This window comes from Schistocerca americana, chromosome 4, assembly GCF_021461395.2.
Source record: "Schistocerca americana isolate TAMUIC-IGC-003095 chromosome 4, iqSchAmer2.1, whole genome shotgun sequence".
Classification (NCBI taxonomy): domain Eukaryota; kingdom Metazoa; phylum Arthropoda; class Insecta; order Orthoptera; family Acrididae; genus Schistocerca; species Schistocerca americana.
Window position 1 is genome coordinate 344,567,285 of NC_060122.1, and position 15,172 is coordinate 344,582,456.

At 38.8% G+C, this 15,172-nt stretch overlaps 1 protein-coding gene across 1 annotated transcript in view; it reads right to left on the bottom strand.

Moving 5' to 3' along the window:
• LOC124613475 (dynein axonemal heavy chain 6-like) overlaps positions 1–15,172 on the bottom strand; it is a 984,594-nt gene that overhangs the window by 219,760 nt on the left and 749,662 nt on the right. The window contains exons 112-117 of the mRNA XM_047142181.1: positions 9,761–9,994; positions 9,535–9,610; positions 644–687; positions 384–525; positions 235–340; positions 52–189 (exon numbers count right to left, since the gene is read on the bottom strand). Coding sequence (XP_046998137.1) covers positions 52–189; positions 235–340; positions 384–525; positions 644–687; positions 9,535–9,610; positions 9,761–9,994 — 740 coding nt within the window. The remainder of the gene's footprint in view (positions 1–51; positions 190–234; positions 341–383; positions 526–643; positions 688–9,534; positions 9,611–9,760; positions 9,995–15,172) is intronic.

The window sequence follows — 15,172 nt, forward strand, 5'->3', positions numbered from 1 at the left end:
GGAGATGGGATTGAACCGTCGTCTTCCCAAATGCGAGTCCAGTGTGCTAACCACTGCGCCACCTCGCTCGGTGAATAAGTGTGAGCAACGAGGTGAAATACATTCCTCAGGCTGCTGAAATGAAAGCCAGTTGTCACCGCATTGAAGATTTCACAAAGGATCATGCCAATGAACATGAGCTTCATGAATCTGTGCAGTGAAGACTATGTGAACACATGACACAGGAACTCTGACTTTGTATTAAACATGTGAAAGCGAGCAGGGATGGTAATGGACATTGAGCTGCGTGTGCATACTTCATAGGCTAAACACTGGCAGATACTGATGGACATTAATGAGACTGTGTAGTTACAGCAAGCACTTTGTTATGAAGGAAAACTTACGTATGTATGTGTTAAGGGAGTTGACATGCCTGTATAAATCAGTAGCCATGTAGGATAAATCCAATGGCTGAAAAATAAAGACTATGCACGTACCGTACCGGCCAGAGTTATCAACCCATAAAGAGAGAAATAAGCTCAGACACTGTGCAACTCCATGTGACATCAGTGCACAGTGGGGGACAATTGTAATGTATCATTTTATTATTATTTTTTTTTTCTTTTCTCCCTTGTTCTTTTCTTTATAATAAGTCAAATTCTACCATCGATACTATAGGGTCACAAACAACACAAGTAGAGATATGCTCTTCAATTTTTTTAAATTTCTTTATATTCATTTGTTTGTCTCTATAAGTGGTAGCAGGTGGACATATGATGAGTTCCACCAAGTTGATATTGTTAAAAAATGTGTATTCCAATTGTACATTAAAAAGTGTTACAGAAAGTTAGTGAGATAGCAAAGTTTATTTGTACATTCATGACGACCATACCCATCTGTTCATCATTCCGTGACACACCGAGAATCCTGCATCAAGAGGATCGAAGCAGATGAGACTAATTTGTGTGAGCAGAAGGATGGGCAATCTGGAACCAGTATTGTCATACCAAGCTCTATGCAGAATGGCAGTAACAAGAAAAAGAAGTATGTAAATTTAAATGCTGAATATATGTATTGAATATTGAGGGTCTGTTGATATTAATTCCAGTTAAAGTTCGCCCAGTATATGCGTACCTTCTAGTTTTTTCAATTATTCTTTCAAAATTTTCTTCTTTTAATTATTTAAGCAGCTATTATTAATCAGTTTCCATTATATATTACATTTTATTCCCCCCACCACTATTCAATGGCGACCATTCAAAGGATGGTGCCGAGTGGAATATGATCAGACCTTTCAATTGTTGAGATAAAATTTTTTTGAGATGAATGATCCATTTTATCATTACAAGAAACTAATGAGGCCTTTGTTGCATTTGTTACAAGTCTGTGAGATTGGAACTATTAACAACTTGAAGGAGAAAATTGAAATTAAATACTGCCTCCAAACGAGATGCACTGGGAATGCGGATTTCAGTGGTTAAGGCAGGAAGCTGCTATGCTGTACGCTTCTATGGCCGCGCTTGGCATCATCTCTCTCACAGTAGATAATCTATTTTCCTTCCAATTAATATGCTATACGGAAAGTGCATTTCTATAGGAAAGACAAAAATTTGTGGAAAGTAAGCATTAAAGTGCAAAATAATTCATTCAAATTCTGTAAGACTGTATCAGCAAATATCAGGTTCATTAATGAATATGCATATAAAACTGCTTTAATTGAAAAGTACAGACACTTGTTAAATACTGTTCACAATGGAGTCAAGGGAAACGGCCATTGTTGAAAACTCATTACAAAATGCAATATGCCAAGATGGTGGAAATCCGAGCTTGGCAACATTTGAAAGTAATGAGCCAACTCGTGAACTGGTCAATGGCTACCAAAACAACTAGGTTGGTGTCCCACTATTACAAAATGAAGACACTCATAATATAACTAATCATGATGCTACTTTTATGAAGCTTGGTGAGAACATTTCTCAGGCCAACCAGTACACATTTTTTCAAATTGTGAAACTGATCCACACGACAATGAAAATTCCTTTGATTATTTGCTCATGACATTGCAAATCCAAGAACAGGAAACAGTTCAAAAAAGCAATGTAAATACCAGTGACACCCACAATTTGACACTATTCATGCAACTAATAACACAACAGCTTAAGAGTGTAACACAGCAGCTCAGAAGATAACAGGAAAATATGGGACAACAGTTTGAACAGCAAAATCAGACATTTAATTATTTCAAGAATAGTATTAGTCAACAGTTCAGTGAGGTGAGCAAAACTATATGCACTGAGTTATCTGATCAACTATCTGGGAAGTTGACAGAGCTCAGTAAACAAGTACAACAAGAAATAATTACCGACATGTCCCACAGTATAAATACGTTAACAGAAAAGATAACATCCATAGATTGTAAACAGGAACAACTTGCAGGTGGGTTGCAAAATCTCACTGAAGCATATTCTGAAATTCAGGAGATGCAATCCCAAGTGGATGCGCCAGTAAAAAAATGTGATGAATGCAATCAGCGAGCTGCAAGACATATGCAAAAACCTACCTACAGAAATACACAAGTTCAGTCAAATTGTAGAACAGTTACGTTAAGAGTCAGAATTTGCCAAAAAACAGAGAGATAAGTTATGTGCAGATGTAAAGGAAGTAACTGAAGAAGCTGAACCCGGGATGCTGGATAAGGGCAGCACCCTTGCTGAAAAGGTAGTGTCAGAATGCAAAATTTGTATAGACACGGTAGAAGACATTCTAAAGGAGGAAGAAAATCAACTTCTACCTGAAATAGACTCGGGTTTAAATGAAGCAGAGGAAAGGTTACGAGGCAGTGTTACCAAAACAACTGACATTCCAAAACAACATATGACAGAAAGCAAACCTATGCTTTCACTGGTTACCCACAATATGGGGATAGTCGATCGAAAGAAAATAGCAAAGGTTGCACAATGCAACACTTGCCAGCAGTTACACCTGTCGAGCAAGTGCAGTTGCATTACGCTACCCCACAAGTGAACATAAATGTGCCTGTCACTGTGTTTGTCAACATTACTTGCAGATGAGGTATCAATTAGGCATTGACAATTCCTGGCATTTACTTCTGAATGGAAAAGAACATACCCTGTGGTCTTTATCCCAGCATTTTGAAATGTTTTACCTTGTATCTGGACTGAAGTCCAGAAAATTAGATTTGTTGTTGGATACAATTAGGGTGATGTTCTAGCAGAAGAAACGTTGCAGAAAGTTGCCTCTATTATGAACAGTTTGCGAGAGGGTTTCTGGATAAGTATTGGTCTGAGGCTGTACAAGAGAGGCTCAGACGTGATGTATTCAACCCAGCTCTGTTCAATAGCAAGTATGGAAGCTTAAGGGGATATCTTGAAAAATATTTGAATAAAACCAGATACCGCATGAAGCTAGTATCTCAAGTAGACATGCTGAAAATTTTAAAGAGCCATCTTCCTGCCCACATAGAAAAAAAACTCATTACCACCCCGGAACACGACATCGAATACTTTCTGTCAATACTGGACTCAATAGATGTAATATACGAAGAGAGACCAGTGCAACCCGAGCCTGTTAATACGCCGATAGAGACACAGAAATTTGCAGACCAACAAGTAAACAACGGATTAGTAGTAAAACACAGATGGCAACCTCAGCCCACACAGATCTGTGCTAATGGTAATCAGAATGGCAATGGAGAAAGTCATAAAGACAAAGGTGGATATACAAGAAATGGGCAAAGATTTAACAAAAACAGCTACAATGAACGAGTAACGTATGGCTGGTCTCTACAATATGTAGAGACACAGGCTACTGGCAATAATCAGCTGATTGCTTGGCAAACACAAAATGGTAACAGACAACTGAATAACCCACAGACATCAGAGTTTGGCCAGAAAAGTAACACACATGTGCCGAATAACATGCCATACAACGCTGTGCTCCAAACGTACAATCTTACAAATTTCTTCCTCAAAGTAAGGTCTATATTTGATACTAGTAGACTTCTCGTGTCCAGGAACGCCCTTTTTCCAGTGCTAGTCAACTTTTTATGTCCTCTGTGCTCTGTCTGTCTTGGGTTATTTTGATGCCTAGGTAGCAGAATTGGTTAACTTCATCTACTTCATAATCAGCAATCCTGATGTTAAGTTTCTCACTGTTTTCATTTCTGCTACTTCTCATTACTTCATCTTTCTTCAATTTTCTCTCAATCCATATTCTTTACTTATTAGACTGTTCAACACATCCTGTAATTATTCACTTCCACTGAGGATAACAATGTCATCAGCGAATCATATAATTGATTTCCTATCACGTCGAATTTTTATTCCACTCCTGAACCTTTCTTTGATTCCCCTCATTGCTTCTCCAATACATAGATTGAACAGTAGGGGCTAAAAACTGCATTCCAGTCTTAGACCCTCTTTAATCTGAGCACTTCATTCTTTAGCTCCCACTCTCATTACTCCCTCCTGGATCTTGTACATGTTATATATTACCCATCTTTCCCCACAGCTTATCCCTATTTCTCTTAGATTTTCGAACACCTTTCACCATTTTACATTGCCAAAGGCTTTTTCCAGGTTGGCAAATCCTATGAATGTGTCTTGATTTTTCTTTGGTCTTGCTTCCATTATCAACCATAATGTCAGAACTATCTCTCTGGTGCCTTTACCTTTCCTGAAGCCAAATTGATCATCATCTAACACATATTTAATTTCTTTTCCATCCTTCTGTATATTATTCTTGTTACTAAATTGGACGCATGAGCTGATAAGCTGGTTGTGTGATAATTCTCACACTTGTTGGCTCTTGCAGTCTTCAGAATTGTGTGGACGATGTTTTTCTGGAAATCACATGGTGTGTCGCCAGACTCATACATTCTACACATGAACATGAATAGTCATGTTCACTTCCACCCAATGATTTTAGACGTTCTGATGGAATGTTGTCTATCTCTGCTGCCATATTTGATTTTAAGTGTTCCAAAGCGATTTCAAATTCGATTCTAATGCTGGATCCCCTGTATCTTCTATACTGACACCTGTTGCTTCTTCTATTACTTAACCAGACAAGTCTCCCCCCTCATACAGGTCTTCAATGTACTCTTTCGACCCATCCACCCTCTCCTCTGCATTTAACAGTGGAATTACCTTTCTTCTGTATGCTGAGTCAGTTCTTCTGACAATCATTTCTTTTTCGATTGCTTCAAGTTTTTCACTCTGCCATTTTGCCATAGCTTCCCTATACTTCCAATTTATTTCAATCTGAAGTGACTTGTATTTCTGTATTCCTGAGAGTCCTTGAACATTTTTGCACTTCTTTCTTTCATCGATCAACTGACGTATTTTTCCCATAACCCATGGTTTCATTGGGTCACCATCTTTGTACCTATGTTTTCCTTTCCAGCCTCTGTGATTGCCCTTTTCAGAACTGTTCATTCCTCTTAATGCAAGTATGGTAATGCATTACAATAATCTGCACTTCCCATACAACAAAAGTGAAAAAACTATTCCCATCATCTGACATGCTTTGAAAAACACATTGTTGTTGTTGTGGTCTTCAGTCCTGAGACTGGTTTGATGCAGCTCTCCATGCTACTCTATCCTGTGCAAGCTTCTTCATCTCCCAGTACCTACTGCAACCTACATCCTTCTGAATCTGCTTAGTGTATTCATCTCTTGGTCTCCCTCTACGATTTTGACCCTTCACGCTGCCGTCCAATGCTAAGTTTGTGATCCCTTGATGCCTCAAAACATGTCCTACCAACCGATCCCTTCTTCTAGTCAAGTTGTGCCACAAACTTCTCTTCTCCCCAATCCTATTCAATACCTCCTCATTAGTTACGTGATCTACCCACCTTATCTTCAGCATTCTTCTGTGGCACCACATTTCGAAAGCTTCTATTCTCTTCTTGTCCAAACTAGTTATCGTCCATCTTTCACTGCCATACATGGCTACACTCCATACAAATACTTTCAGAAACGACTTCCTGACACTTAAATCTATACTCGATGTTAACAAATTTCTCTTCTTCAGAAACGATTTCCTTGCCATTGCCAGTCTACATTTTATATCCTCTCTACTTCGACCATCATCAGTTATTTTACTCCCTAAATAGCAAAACTCCTTTACTACTTTAAGTGTCTCATTTCCTAATCTAATTCCCTCAGCATCACCCGACTTAATTTGACTACATTCCATTATCCTCATTTTGCTTTTGTTGATGTTCATCTTATATCCTCCTTTCAAGACACTGTCCATTCCGTTCAACTGCTCTTCCAAGTCCTTTGCTGTCTCTGACAGAATTACAATGTCATCGGCGAACCTCAAAGTTTTTACTTCTTGTTCATGAATTTTAATACCTACTCCGAATTTTTCTTTTGTTTCCTTTACTGCTTGCTCAATATACAGAATGAATAACATCGGGGAGAGGCTACAACCCTGTCTCACTCCTTTCCCAACCACTGCTTCCCTTTCATGCCCCTTGACTCTTATAACTGCCATCTGGTTTCTGTACAAATTGTAAATAGCCTTTCGCTCCTGTATTTTATCCCTGTCACCTTCAGAATTTGAAAGAGAGTATTCCAGTTAACATTGTCAAAAGCTTTCTCTAAGTCTACAAATGCTAGAAACGTAGGTTTGCCTTTTCTTAATCTTTCTTCTAAGATAAGTCTTAAGGTCAGTATTGCCTCACGTGTTCCAACATTTCTACGGAATCCAAACTGATCTTCCCCGAGGTCGGCTTCTACCAGTTTTTCCATTCGTCTGTACAGAATTCGCGTTAGTATTTTGCAGCTGTGACTTATTAAACTGATAGTTCTGTCAACACCTGCTTTCTTTGGGATTGGAATTATTATATTCTTCTTGAAGTCTGAGGGTTTTTCGCCTGTCTCATACATCGTGCTCACCAGATGGTAGAGTTTTGTCATGGCTGGCTCTCCCAAGGCCATCAGTAGTTCTAATGGAATGTTGTCTACTCCCGGGGCCTTGTTTCGACTCAGGTCTTTCAGTGCTCTGTCAAACTCTTCACGCAGTATCTTATCTCCCATTTCATCTTCATCTACATCCTCTTCCATTTCCATAATATTGTCCTCAAGTACATCGTCCTTGTATAAACCCTCTATATACTCCTTCCACCTTTCTGCCTTCCCTTCTTTGCTTAGAATTGGGTTGCCATCTGAGCTCTTGATATTCATACAAGTGGTTCTCTTCTCTCCAAAGGTCTCTTTAATTTTCCTGTAGGCAGTATCTATCTTACCCCTAGTGAGATAAGCCTCTACATCCTTACATTTGTCCTCTAGCCATCCCTGCTTAGCCATTTTGCACTTCCTGTCGATGTCATTTTTGAGACGTTTGTATTCCTTTTTGCCTGCTTCATTTACTGCATTTTTATATTTTCTCCTTTCATCAATTAAATTCAATATTTCTTCTGTTACCCAAGGATTTCTATTAGCCCTCGTCTTTTTACCTACTTGATCATCTGCTGCCTTCACTACTTCATCCCGCAGAGCTACCCATTCTTCTTCTACTGTATTTCTTTCCCCCATTCCTGTCAATTGTTTCCTTATGCTCTCCCTGAAACTCTCTACAACCTCTGGTTTAGTCAGTTTATCCAGGTCCCATCTCCTTAAACTCCCACCTTTTTGCAGTTTCTTCAGTTTCAATCTGCAGTTCATAACCAATAGATTGTGGTCAGAATCCACATCTGCCCCAGGAAATGTGTTACAATTTAAAACCTGGTTCCTAAATCTCTGTCTTACCATTATATAATCTATCTGATACCTTTTAGTATCTCCAGGATTCTTCCAGGTATACAACCTTCTTTTATGATTCTTGAACCAAGTGTTAGCTATGATTAAGTTATGCTCTGTGCAAAATTCAACAAGGCGGCTTCCTCTTTCATTCCTTCCCCCCAATCCATATTCACCTACTATGTTTCCTTCTCTCCCTTTTCCTACTGACGAATTCCAGTCACCCATGACTATTAAATTTTCGTCTCCCTTCACTACCTGAATAATTTCTCTTATCTCGTCATACATTTCATCCATTTCTTCATCATCTGCAGAGCTAGTTGGCATATAAACTTGTACTACTGTAGTAGGCATGGGCTTTGTGTCTATCTTGGCCACAATAATGCGTTCACTATGCTGTTTGTAGTAGCTAACCCGCACTCCTATTTTTTTATTCATTATTAAACCTACTCCTGCATTACCCCTATTTGATTTTGTATTTATAACCCTGTTATCACCTGACCAAAAGTCTTGTTCCTCCTGCCACCGAACTTCACTAATTCCCACTATATCTAACTTTAACCTATCCATTTCCCTTTTTAAATTTTCTAACCTACCTACCCGATTAAGGGATCTGACATTCCATGCTCCGATCCGTAGAACGCCAGTTTTCTTTCTCCTGATAACGACGTCCTCCTGAGTAGACCCCGCCCGGAGATCCGAATGGGGGACTATTTTACCTCCAGAATATTTTACCCAAGAGGACACCATCAGCATTTAATCATACAGTAAAGCTGCATGTCCTCAGGAAAAATTACGGCTGTAGTTTCCCCTTGCTTTCAGCCGTTCGCAGTACCAGCACAGCAAGGCCGTTTTGGTTAATGTTACAAGGCCAGATCAGTCAATCATCCAGACTGTTGCCCCTGCAACTACTGAAAAGGCTGCTGCCCCTCTTCAGGAACCACATGTTTGTCTGGCCTCTCAACAGATACCCCTCCGTTGTGGTTGCACCTACGGTACGGCCATCTGTATCGCTGAGGCACGCAAGCCTCCCCACCAACGGCAAGGTCCATGGTTCATGGGGGGGGTCGAAAAACACAACAACCCCCAAATTACTACACTACACTAACATGTCAAATCAATTCAAGTAAACATCATACATGTTATCCCCCCAAAAAGTAATCTTTAACCTATCTCAAAAAGGAACTTTACCCATGCGTCATAGTTTTGAAACCAATGTTTCAAGCAAAATACGACAACAAACTCCATAATTTGCTTTATTGTGGTACATTACACCACAAACACCTAATCAAATACCAAAATTCTTAATACACTATCACTTCCATTGCCTTAAGGCATATAGTGCTTACATTTTACAGAGGCACAGCCAGTCTTTTCTGCCTCTTATAATCCCATCCCTCCTTTCTTTGGACTGGCAGTGAAAATGGAGGTAGTGAACCCAGCTCACACTGAAAAAGACATATATGTCTGACAGGTACAACCATTGTATGTATCAGCAGCTGTAGATTAATCTTCATCAGTGGGGTCATCTCAGTTACTTGATATGGACCTAGATACTGGGTGACTAATTTCTTCCTTTTTACCTTTGGGATTAAGAGCTTGTTAACATCTCTCATTGCCCTGTACAGTACTGTGGTAGTCTAGCATTGAGCTGTCCCATTCTCTTCTGATGTTCAAGGGCCTTAGTACTGGCTTTCTGTACCTGCTTCCACATTTCTCACAATGCACTTGGAAAATTTCAGCCTGGCTCTCCATTCCTCTCCACTTCAGGTTTAAGCACTTTAACTGGTGATGGTATTTTCAATGATATGACACCTCATATAGTGATAGGCCTGAGCTTCTGTAGAGCTTAGAATTATGAGCTGCAAAACAATAGTTTTATGTCCAACATAAAATTACTTGATAATGGCACATATTGTAGGACAAGGTACTTTGATAAACAATGTGTTCAACATGCTATTCAGATTACCAAATACTATAATAAGTTTTTAAAATAAGAAATTGTTTAGTACCTTTTTTGCAGACATTGGTCCTCTTAAAAGAAATCCCCACTGAGCTTCTGTTATCTCACCAGCATGTTTTAATATATTTATACATAGCAGAAAACTGAACACCAACTTGTGTCGTTCAAATAAACCACGTGAAACATTTGTATACACTGCAAGTGTAATTGCAGCAAGAAGTGTCATTAATCTGACATCCAGTATATCTGATTTTTCACTTGTTTCAATCACTGTGTTGAAGACCTGCAAAACAGATATATTGAGCTGATTTCTAGACAGAACAGGCCATAAAGCATTTGGAAGCTGTGAGCAATTTAAACTTAGTCACAGATGATATCTGTCTCTCTTACAGAAATTTTATTTAATACATTAAAATATAAACAAATGCACTGTACATGGATGGCAAAAGATTGGCTGGAATTTTAGTGTATGGGAAATATGTGGTCAGTTAAGTAGAACAGTAAGGGTTACGGTTGTTACACTTTGATCTATGACTTCAGTGAAATGAAATGTCGTGTGGCTAGGGCCTCCCGTCGGGTAGACCGTTCGCCTGGTGCAGGTCTTTCGAGTTGACGCCACGTCGGCGACCTGCGCGTCGATATGACTTCAGTGCAATTATATTTTGTGAATGGGATCAACATAAAGAATGATCTGAAATAGTTGCTATAAGCCTCATTGTGAACAATACCATATTTCATGTGTTTGTGTGTAGTTTCTTCAGAAGTAACACTTGTCTTGGTTCTGGTCTTTCCATTTCATATGAAATATCAAGCTACTTTTGAAAGCAGCTATATCTATCACTAGAGGTAAACTACTTCTCTTTAGCTTTGTAGGGTAGCATTATCAATCAGAAATTCTGTATTACAACAAATTAATATAATTTGTTGTTTTGACAATGTTGGCTGCAATATATTCTGTGGAGTTCTAACAGTAGCAGGGATAAAATACAGGGTGTGTAATGTTATCTACAACTTGTACTGAAACAAGATTGCTTTGGAAAGGAAACCAGTGAGAAATTTGGAATGGGAATTCATTTTCAGGCATAAGAAACAAATATTTTATGGTTTGCTGATGACACTGCAATTATGTCAGGGCCAGCAGAAGACTTTGAACATCTATTGTATGGAATAGATAGTATCATAAAAGAGGTTATAAGATAAACATCAACAAAAGTAAAACAATGGTAACTGAATGTACTCAAATTAAATCAAGTGATGCTGAATGAACTATAGGTAGATAGTATCTTAAAAGAGTTTGTGAGATAAAACATCAACAAAAGTAAAATAAGGGTAACGGAGTGTACTCAGATTAAATCAAGTGGTGCTGAAGGAACTGTAGGGGGTGATCAAAACGTTTCTGTTCAAAGGCCATGCAGCCCAGAATCGGTATGCCAATGATTCAGAGGTGACATGAACAATGAGGCAATCATAGCACTGGCACACCAGGTTGGAGGTACCTCTTTGGTAAAACACCATTACCTTCAGTGTGAAGAAATCTATAATTGCCTGCTGCACATCCTCATCTGATAGGAATCTGCACATCCTAATCTGATAGGAATCATTGATCTTTCAAGGCCTGTTTTAAGAGACCAAAGGCATGTTAATTGCATGGGATGAGACCATGACCACATGCAGGTGCTTGGATACCTCCCACTTGAGATAGTGTAACTTCTGCATTATAAGATTTGCAATATATGAATGTGTTATTAAGAATCAGCAGCACCACTTCTTGCAGTTTTCCCAGATGTTTCACCTTAATTGCAGGCTGTAATTTCTCCAGCACTGTACAGCACTGTTCCTCAGACACCAGATTCCTTGGAATCGATATGCAATGGGCCATGGTAATCAAAGAACAGTGGCATCACCTTTCCAGTAGATGGCTGGCTCTAGAACTTCTTGGGATGAGGGAACAATGGATGACACCATTGCACCTTGAGGTTTTCGACACCGGTTCCCAATGATGACACCAGATTTCACTGTCTGCAATAGTTCACTAGAGGACAGTATTGCCTTCAACACTGAAATGCATGAGGTGTCACAGCCAAACAACCACATCTGGTTTGTTTTTTGTTCAGCATTCAACACCCTGGATATCCACTGGGTTCAGACTTTATGGTAGCCTAAATCCTGCCAGATAATGTGTTGCAGCTATCAAAGCTGGGGGTGTGATCTTTTGCTAGTGCACAAATGGTTATGTGCTGGACTGTCCTAATTGCATCATCAACCACCCACTTGTTGTTGTCTGTAATGAATGAGATTGATCTTGTGTCGAATCATGATCAGTACAGAACTTGGAACATCATTAGACAATGGTGTTTTTCAACAGACATGCTGCTGCATACACATTCTTCATTCTTTGATGGATGTTTATCTGTGTTTGTCCTTTAGCAGCCAAGAAAAGAACAGCATGTTGATCCTGTTTGGATGCATTTGGTAATAATGTTGCCATAGTTCATATTTCTGCATTTACTGCATGCATGTCGGAAAGACACGAATGACACGCAAATCTCTTGTCTAGATGTTGGTGCTTATGTACTGGAGTCACCCTATGTGCATATATGCTGCAGAAACACCCTCAAACATAAACTTTTTGATCACCCCTTATAGATCAGGAAATGAAGCACTAAAAGTAATGGGGTGGGGTATAAATCACACTTATGTGCAGTGCTACCCCTGTGTTGACCATCACCAGAAGCTCTGCCTTTATGCCTTCAGCAGAACTCTTCCTCCAGAGCTTGTTGTAACTTTAAAAGAATGGCATTTCTTCCAATTTGTGTGAGAAATATTCCCAGCAATGTGCCTGATTCCATCCTCAAGAGTGTAAAATGTTATTATGGTCTGACTGTTTTTGACACTTCCAGTAATAACTACATGATTATGTTTACCTAGGATTTTCCTAAGAGATTCTAAATCGCAGGTGATAACACTGAGCTCTGCACTTAGCTAAAAACAGAGTTACCTGTTACTAACTATTTAGCCAGTGAGTATACTAGTTTCAGATAATTACCTTCCATGACTACAGAATGACCATCATATTGTATCCAAGTCTGTGGCAATCAATGGCCTTAACTCACACTTTCTTTTCTGTCTTGTCAGAATTTCCCTGAACTGCATGGTTGGCTGCACACTTTTGTCCACAGTCATATTAACCTTACTGTTGACAACTGCAGCTCTCAGCTGCTATAATTCTACTTGTGCTGCTGCCAGATCAGCTTTAAGATCAGTCCACAGTGAAAATAACTTTTTAGTCCTCATAGATTATTTAGTCATAGCTCTTCAATGAAAAATTGTGATTACTTGACCTTTTTTGTTTTATTTAATCACAAACAAATGACAAGTTACTTGACTGTGTCATACATAAACTTAGCTAAATGTTATGTCACCAGATATTTTCAATGAAAGATGATGTTTCCTGTATGTTATTTAACTATTGTTATAGTTTCAGTTTTATTATAAGGTAATAATAAAAGTTTTAAAGGTAAATCTGGCCCCTTACCCCCTTCAGCAGAATGCTAATGGCTTTTAACCTGAATAAAAATAATAGCTTCAACATTCAGCAAAGAATCCACTCACTAACAGATGTACATATTCAGAAAAAAATTTAATTTTTAAATTAATAAATAACAGCAGTATGGTTAGAATAATGTGTGGGGCTCATAGTCGTACATCTTGTAGGCATCTCTTTAAAAGGTTAGGAATTCTTACAACAGCCTCACAGTACATTTACTCAGTAATGAAATGTGTTATCAACAACATGGACCAGTTTAAAAACAATGGTGACATTCATGATTATAATACCAGAAGAAAGAAAGACTTACACTATCCTCTAATTAACATATCTTTGGCACAGAAAGAGGCAACATATGCTGCTGTAAAACGTTCTAATAAATTACCAGATTAAATAAAATGTCTAACACACAGCAGCAACAGTTTTAAAAATAAATTGAAATCATATTTCCTTGACAACTCCTTCTATATCATAGATGAACTCTTGAATAGGAATAAATAAATATATAGGTATAATATATGCATTTTGTGCTGTTTAAGGGAATGGGTTAGGTAATAAAAATTTTAAGCTTCAACTTCAATCATGTGCACACTTCTTAGCACTGGACATGTTCCACATCATAATGGCTACTGTGAGAGAGATCAATGGAATGTAACTAACAAGCTAACTAGGCATGTACACTGTGAAATAAATGCAGCACTATGTTCAGCATTTCAGTCAAATGTTGATCCAAGTGGTAACATCCTTCTTTAATGTTATTGATGTTACATAGTCTTTATAGTTCAGTACAGGAAACAGCCTCCTTAAAAGAAGGTTGTATACCACAATCCCCACCTTAAACAAAATCCAACACAACACATGTTGCTCCTGGAACTCACTACTCAATGTTCAAACATTTCAATCGATGCCAGGCCTATCGTGTGAACTGCACCAGTTGTGCTGTGATCTCCTGCCACAAATGCAGCCACTCCAGATGATGTAGGCCACCGGTCTTCTCATCTACCAGACACCAATACATGTTCAGCACCCACACCATGAGTGTTGCAGGACACTTGTGTTATCATACTGTTTTGCGCATCTTCCAGACCATCATGGATGGACTTTCAGCCAACATAAATGGCCCCCATTCTGCCAGGATCAATTGATCTTGTAGTTTACAGCAGTGGAAATTGGGTATGCATTGTCGGGAATTCTGGATGATGACTCCAGATTTTCTACACTGATCTGTTACAAGACTCAAAATGCCAATATCATTAGCAACATCATCCTTGCCCCCCCTCCTCAAATCCCTGACACATAAAATATATGCAACAGTTAAATCTGCCTTACTGTAATGCCTGGCTTGAACTCCAAAACAACAACTGCAACAGGCCATGTCCAACGAACAGTTAGATATGAACTTACAGCATGCTGCAGGTGAAAGATAGGTCCATAACTTGTTTTACAATTGAAATAAATGGTTGTAGATTCACCTTACATTGTGTGTTTTCTTTTATTTGTTGATGGTGTGATGGTGACTCAACAACAGTTGAATCACACCAACAGTAAATAGACCACATAGGACAGACATTGGAGAACTGGTGTGCAGAGAAACCTGTGGTTACCAAGTAAAACCACAGAGGCCACTGACAGTGGTGCAGACAAAGTTAAACAATACCATTTTTTTCCTTCATTAGCTTAATATAGGTTTAAACAATCCTACAACGTCAAAGAATCATTTGCTAAGACCACTCATTGGTCTCCGGAGGGTTGGATTACGCCAAATATTGTGTGTTATGTCATGACACATTGTAACCTGCAGAACACTCCACAGTTTCATGAGTTAAATGCTCTGTAGTTATACAGTTATGCATTACCCAAAATTTATGTCCAGTACCTACTAAGTTACATGTCTTTACCACAACTCAAAACAAA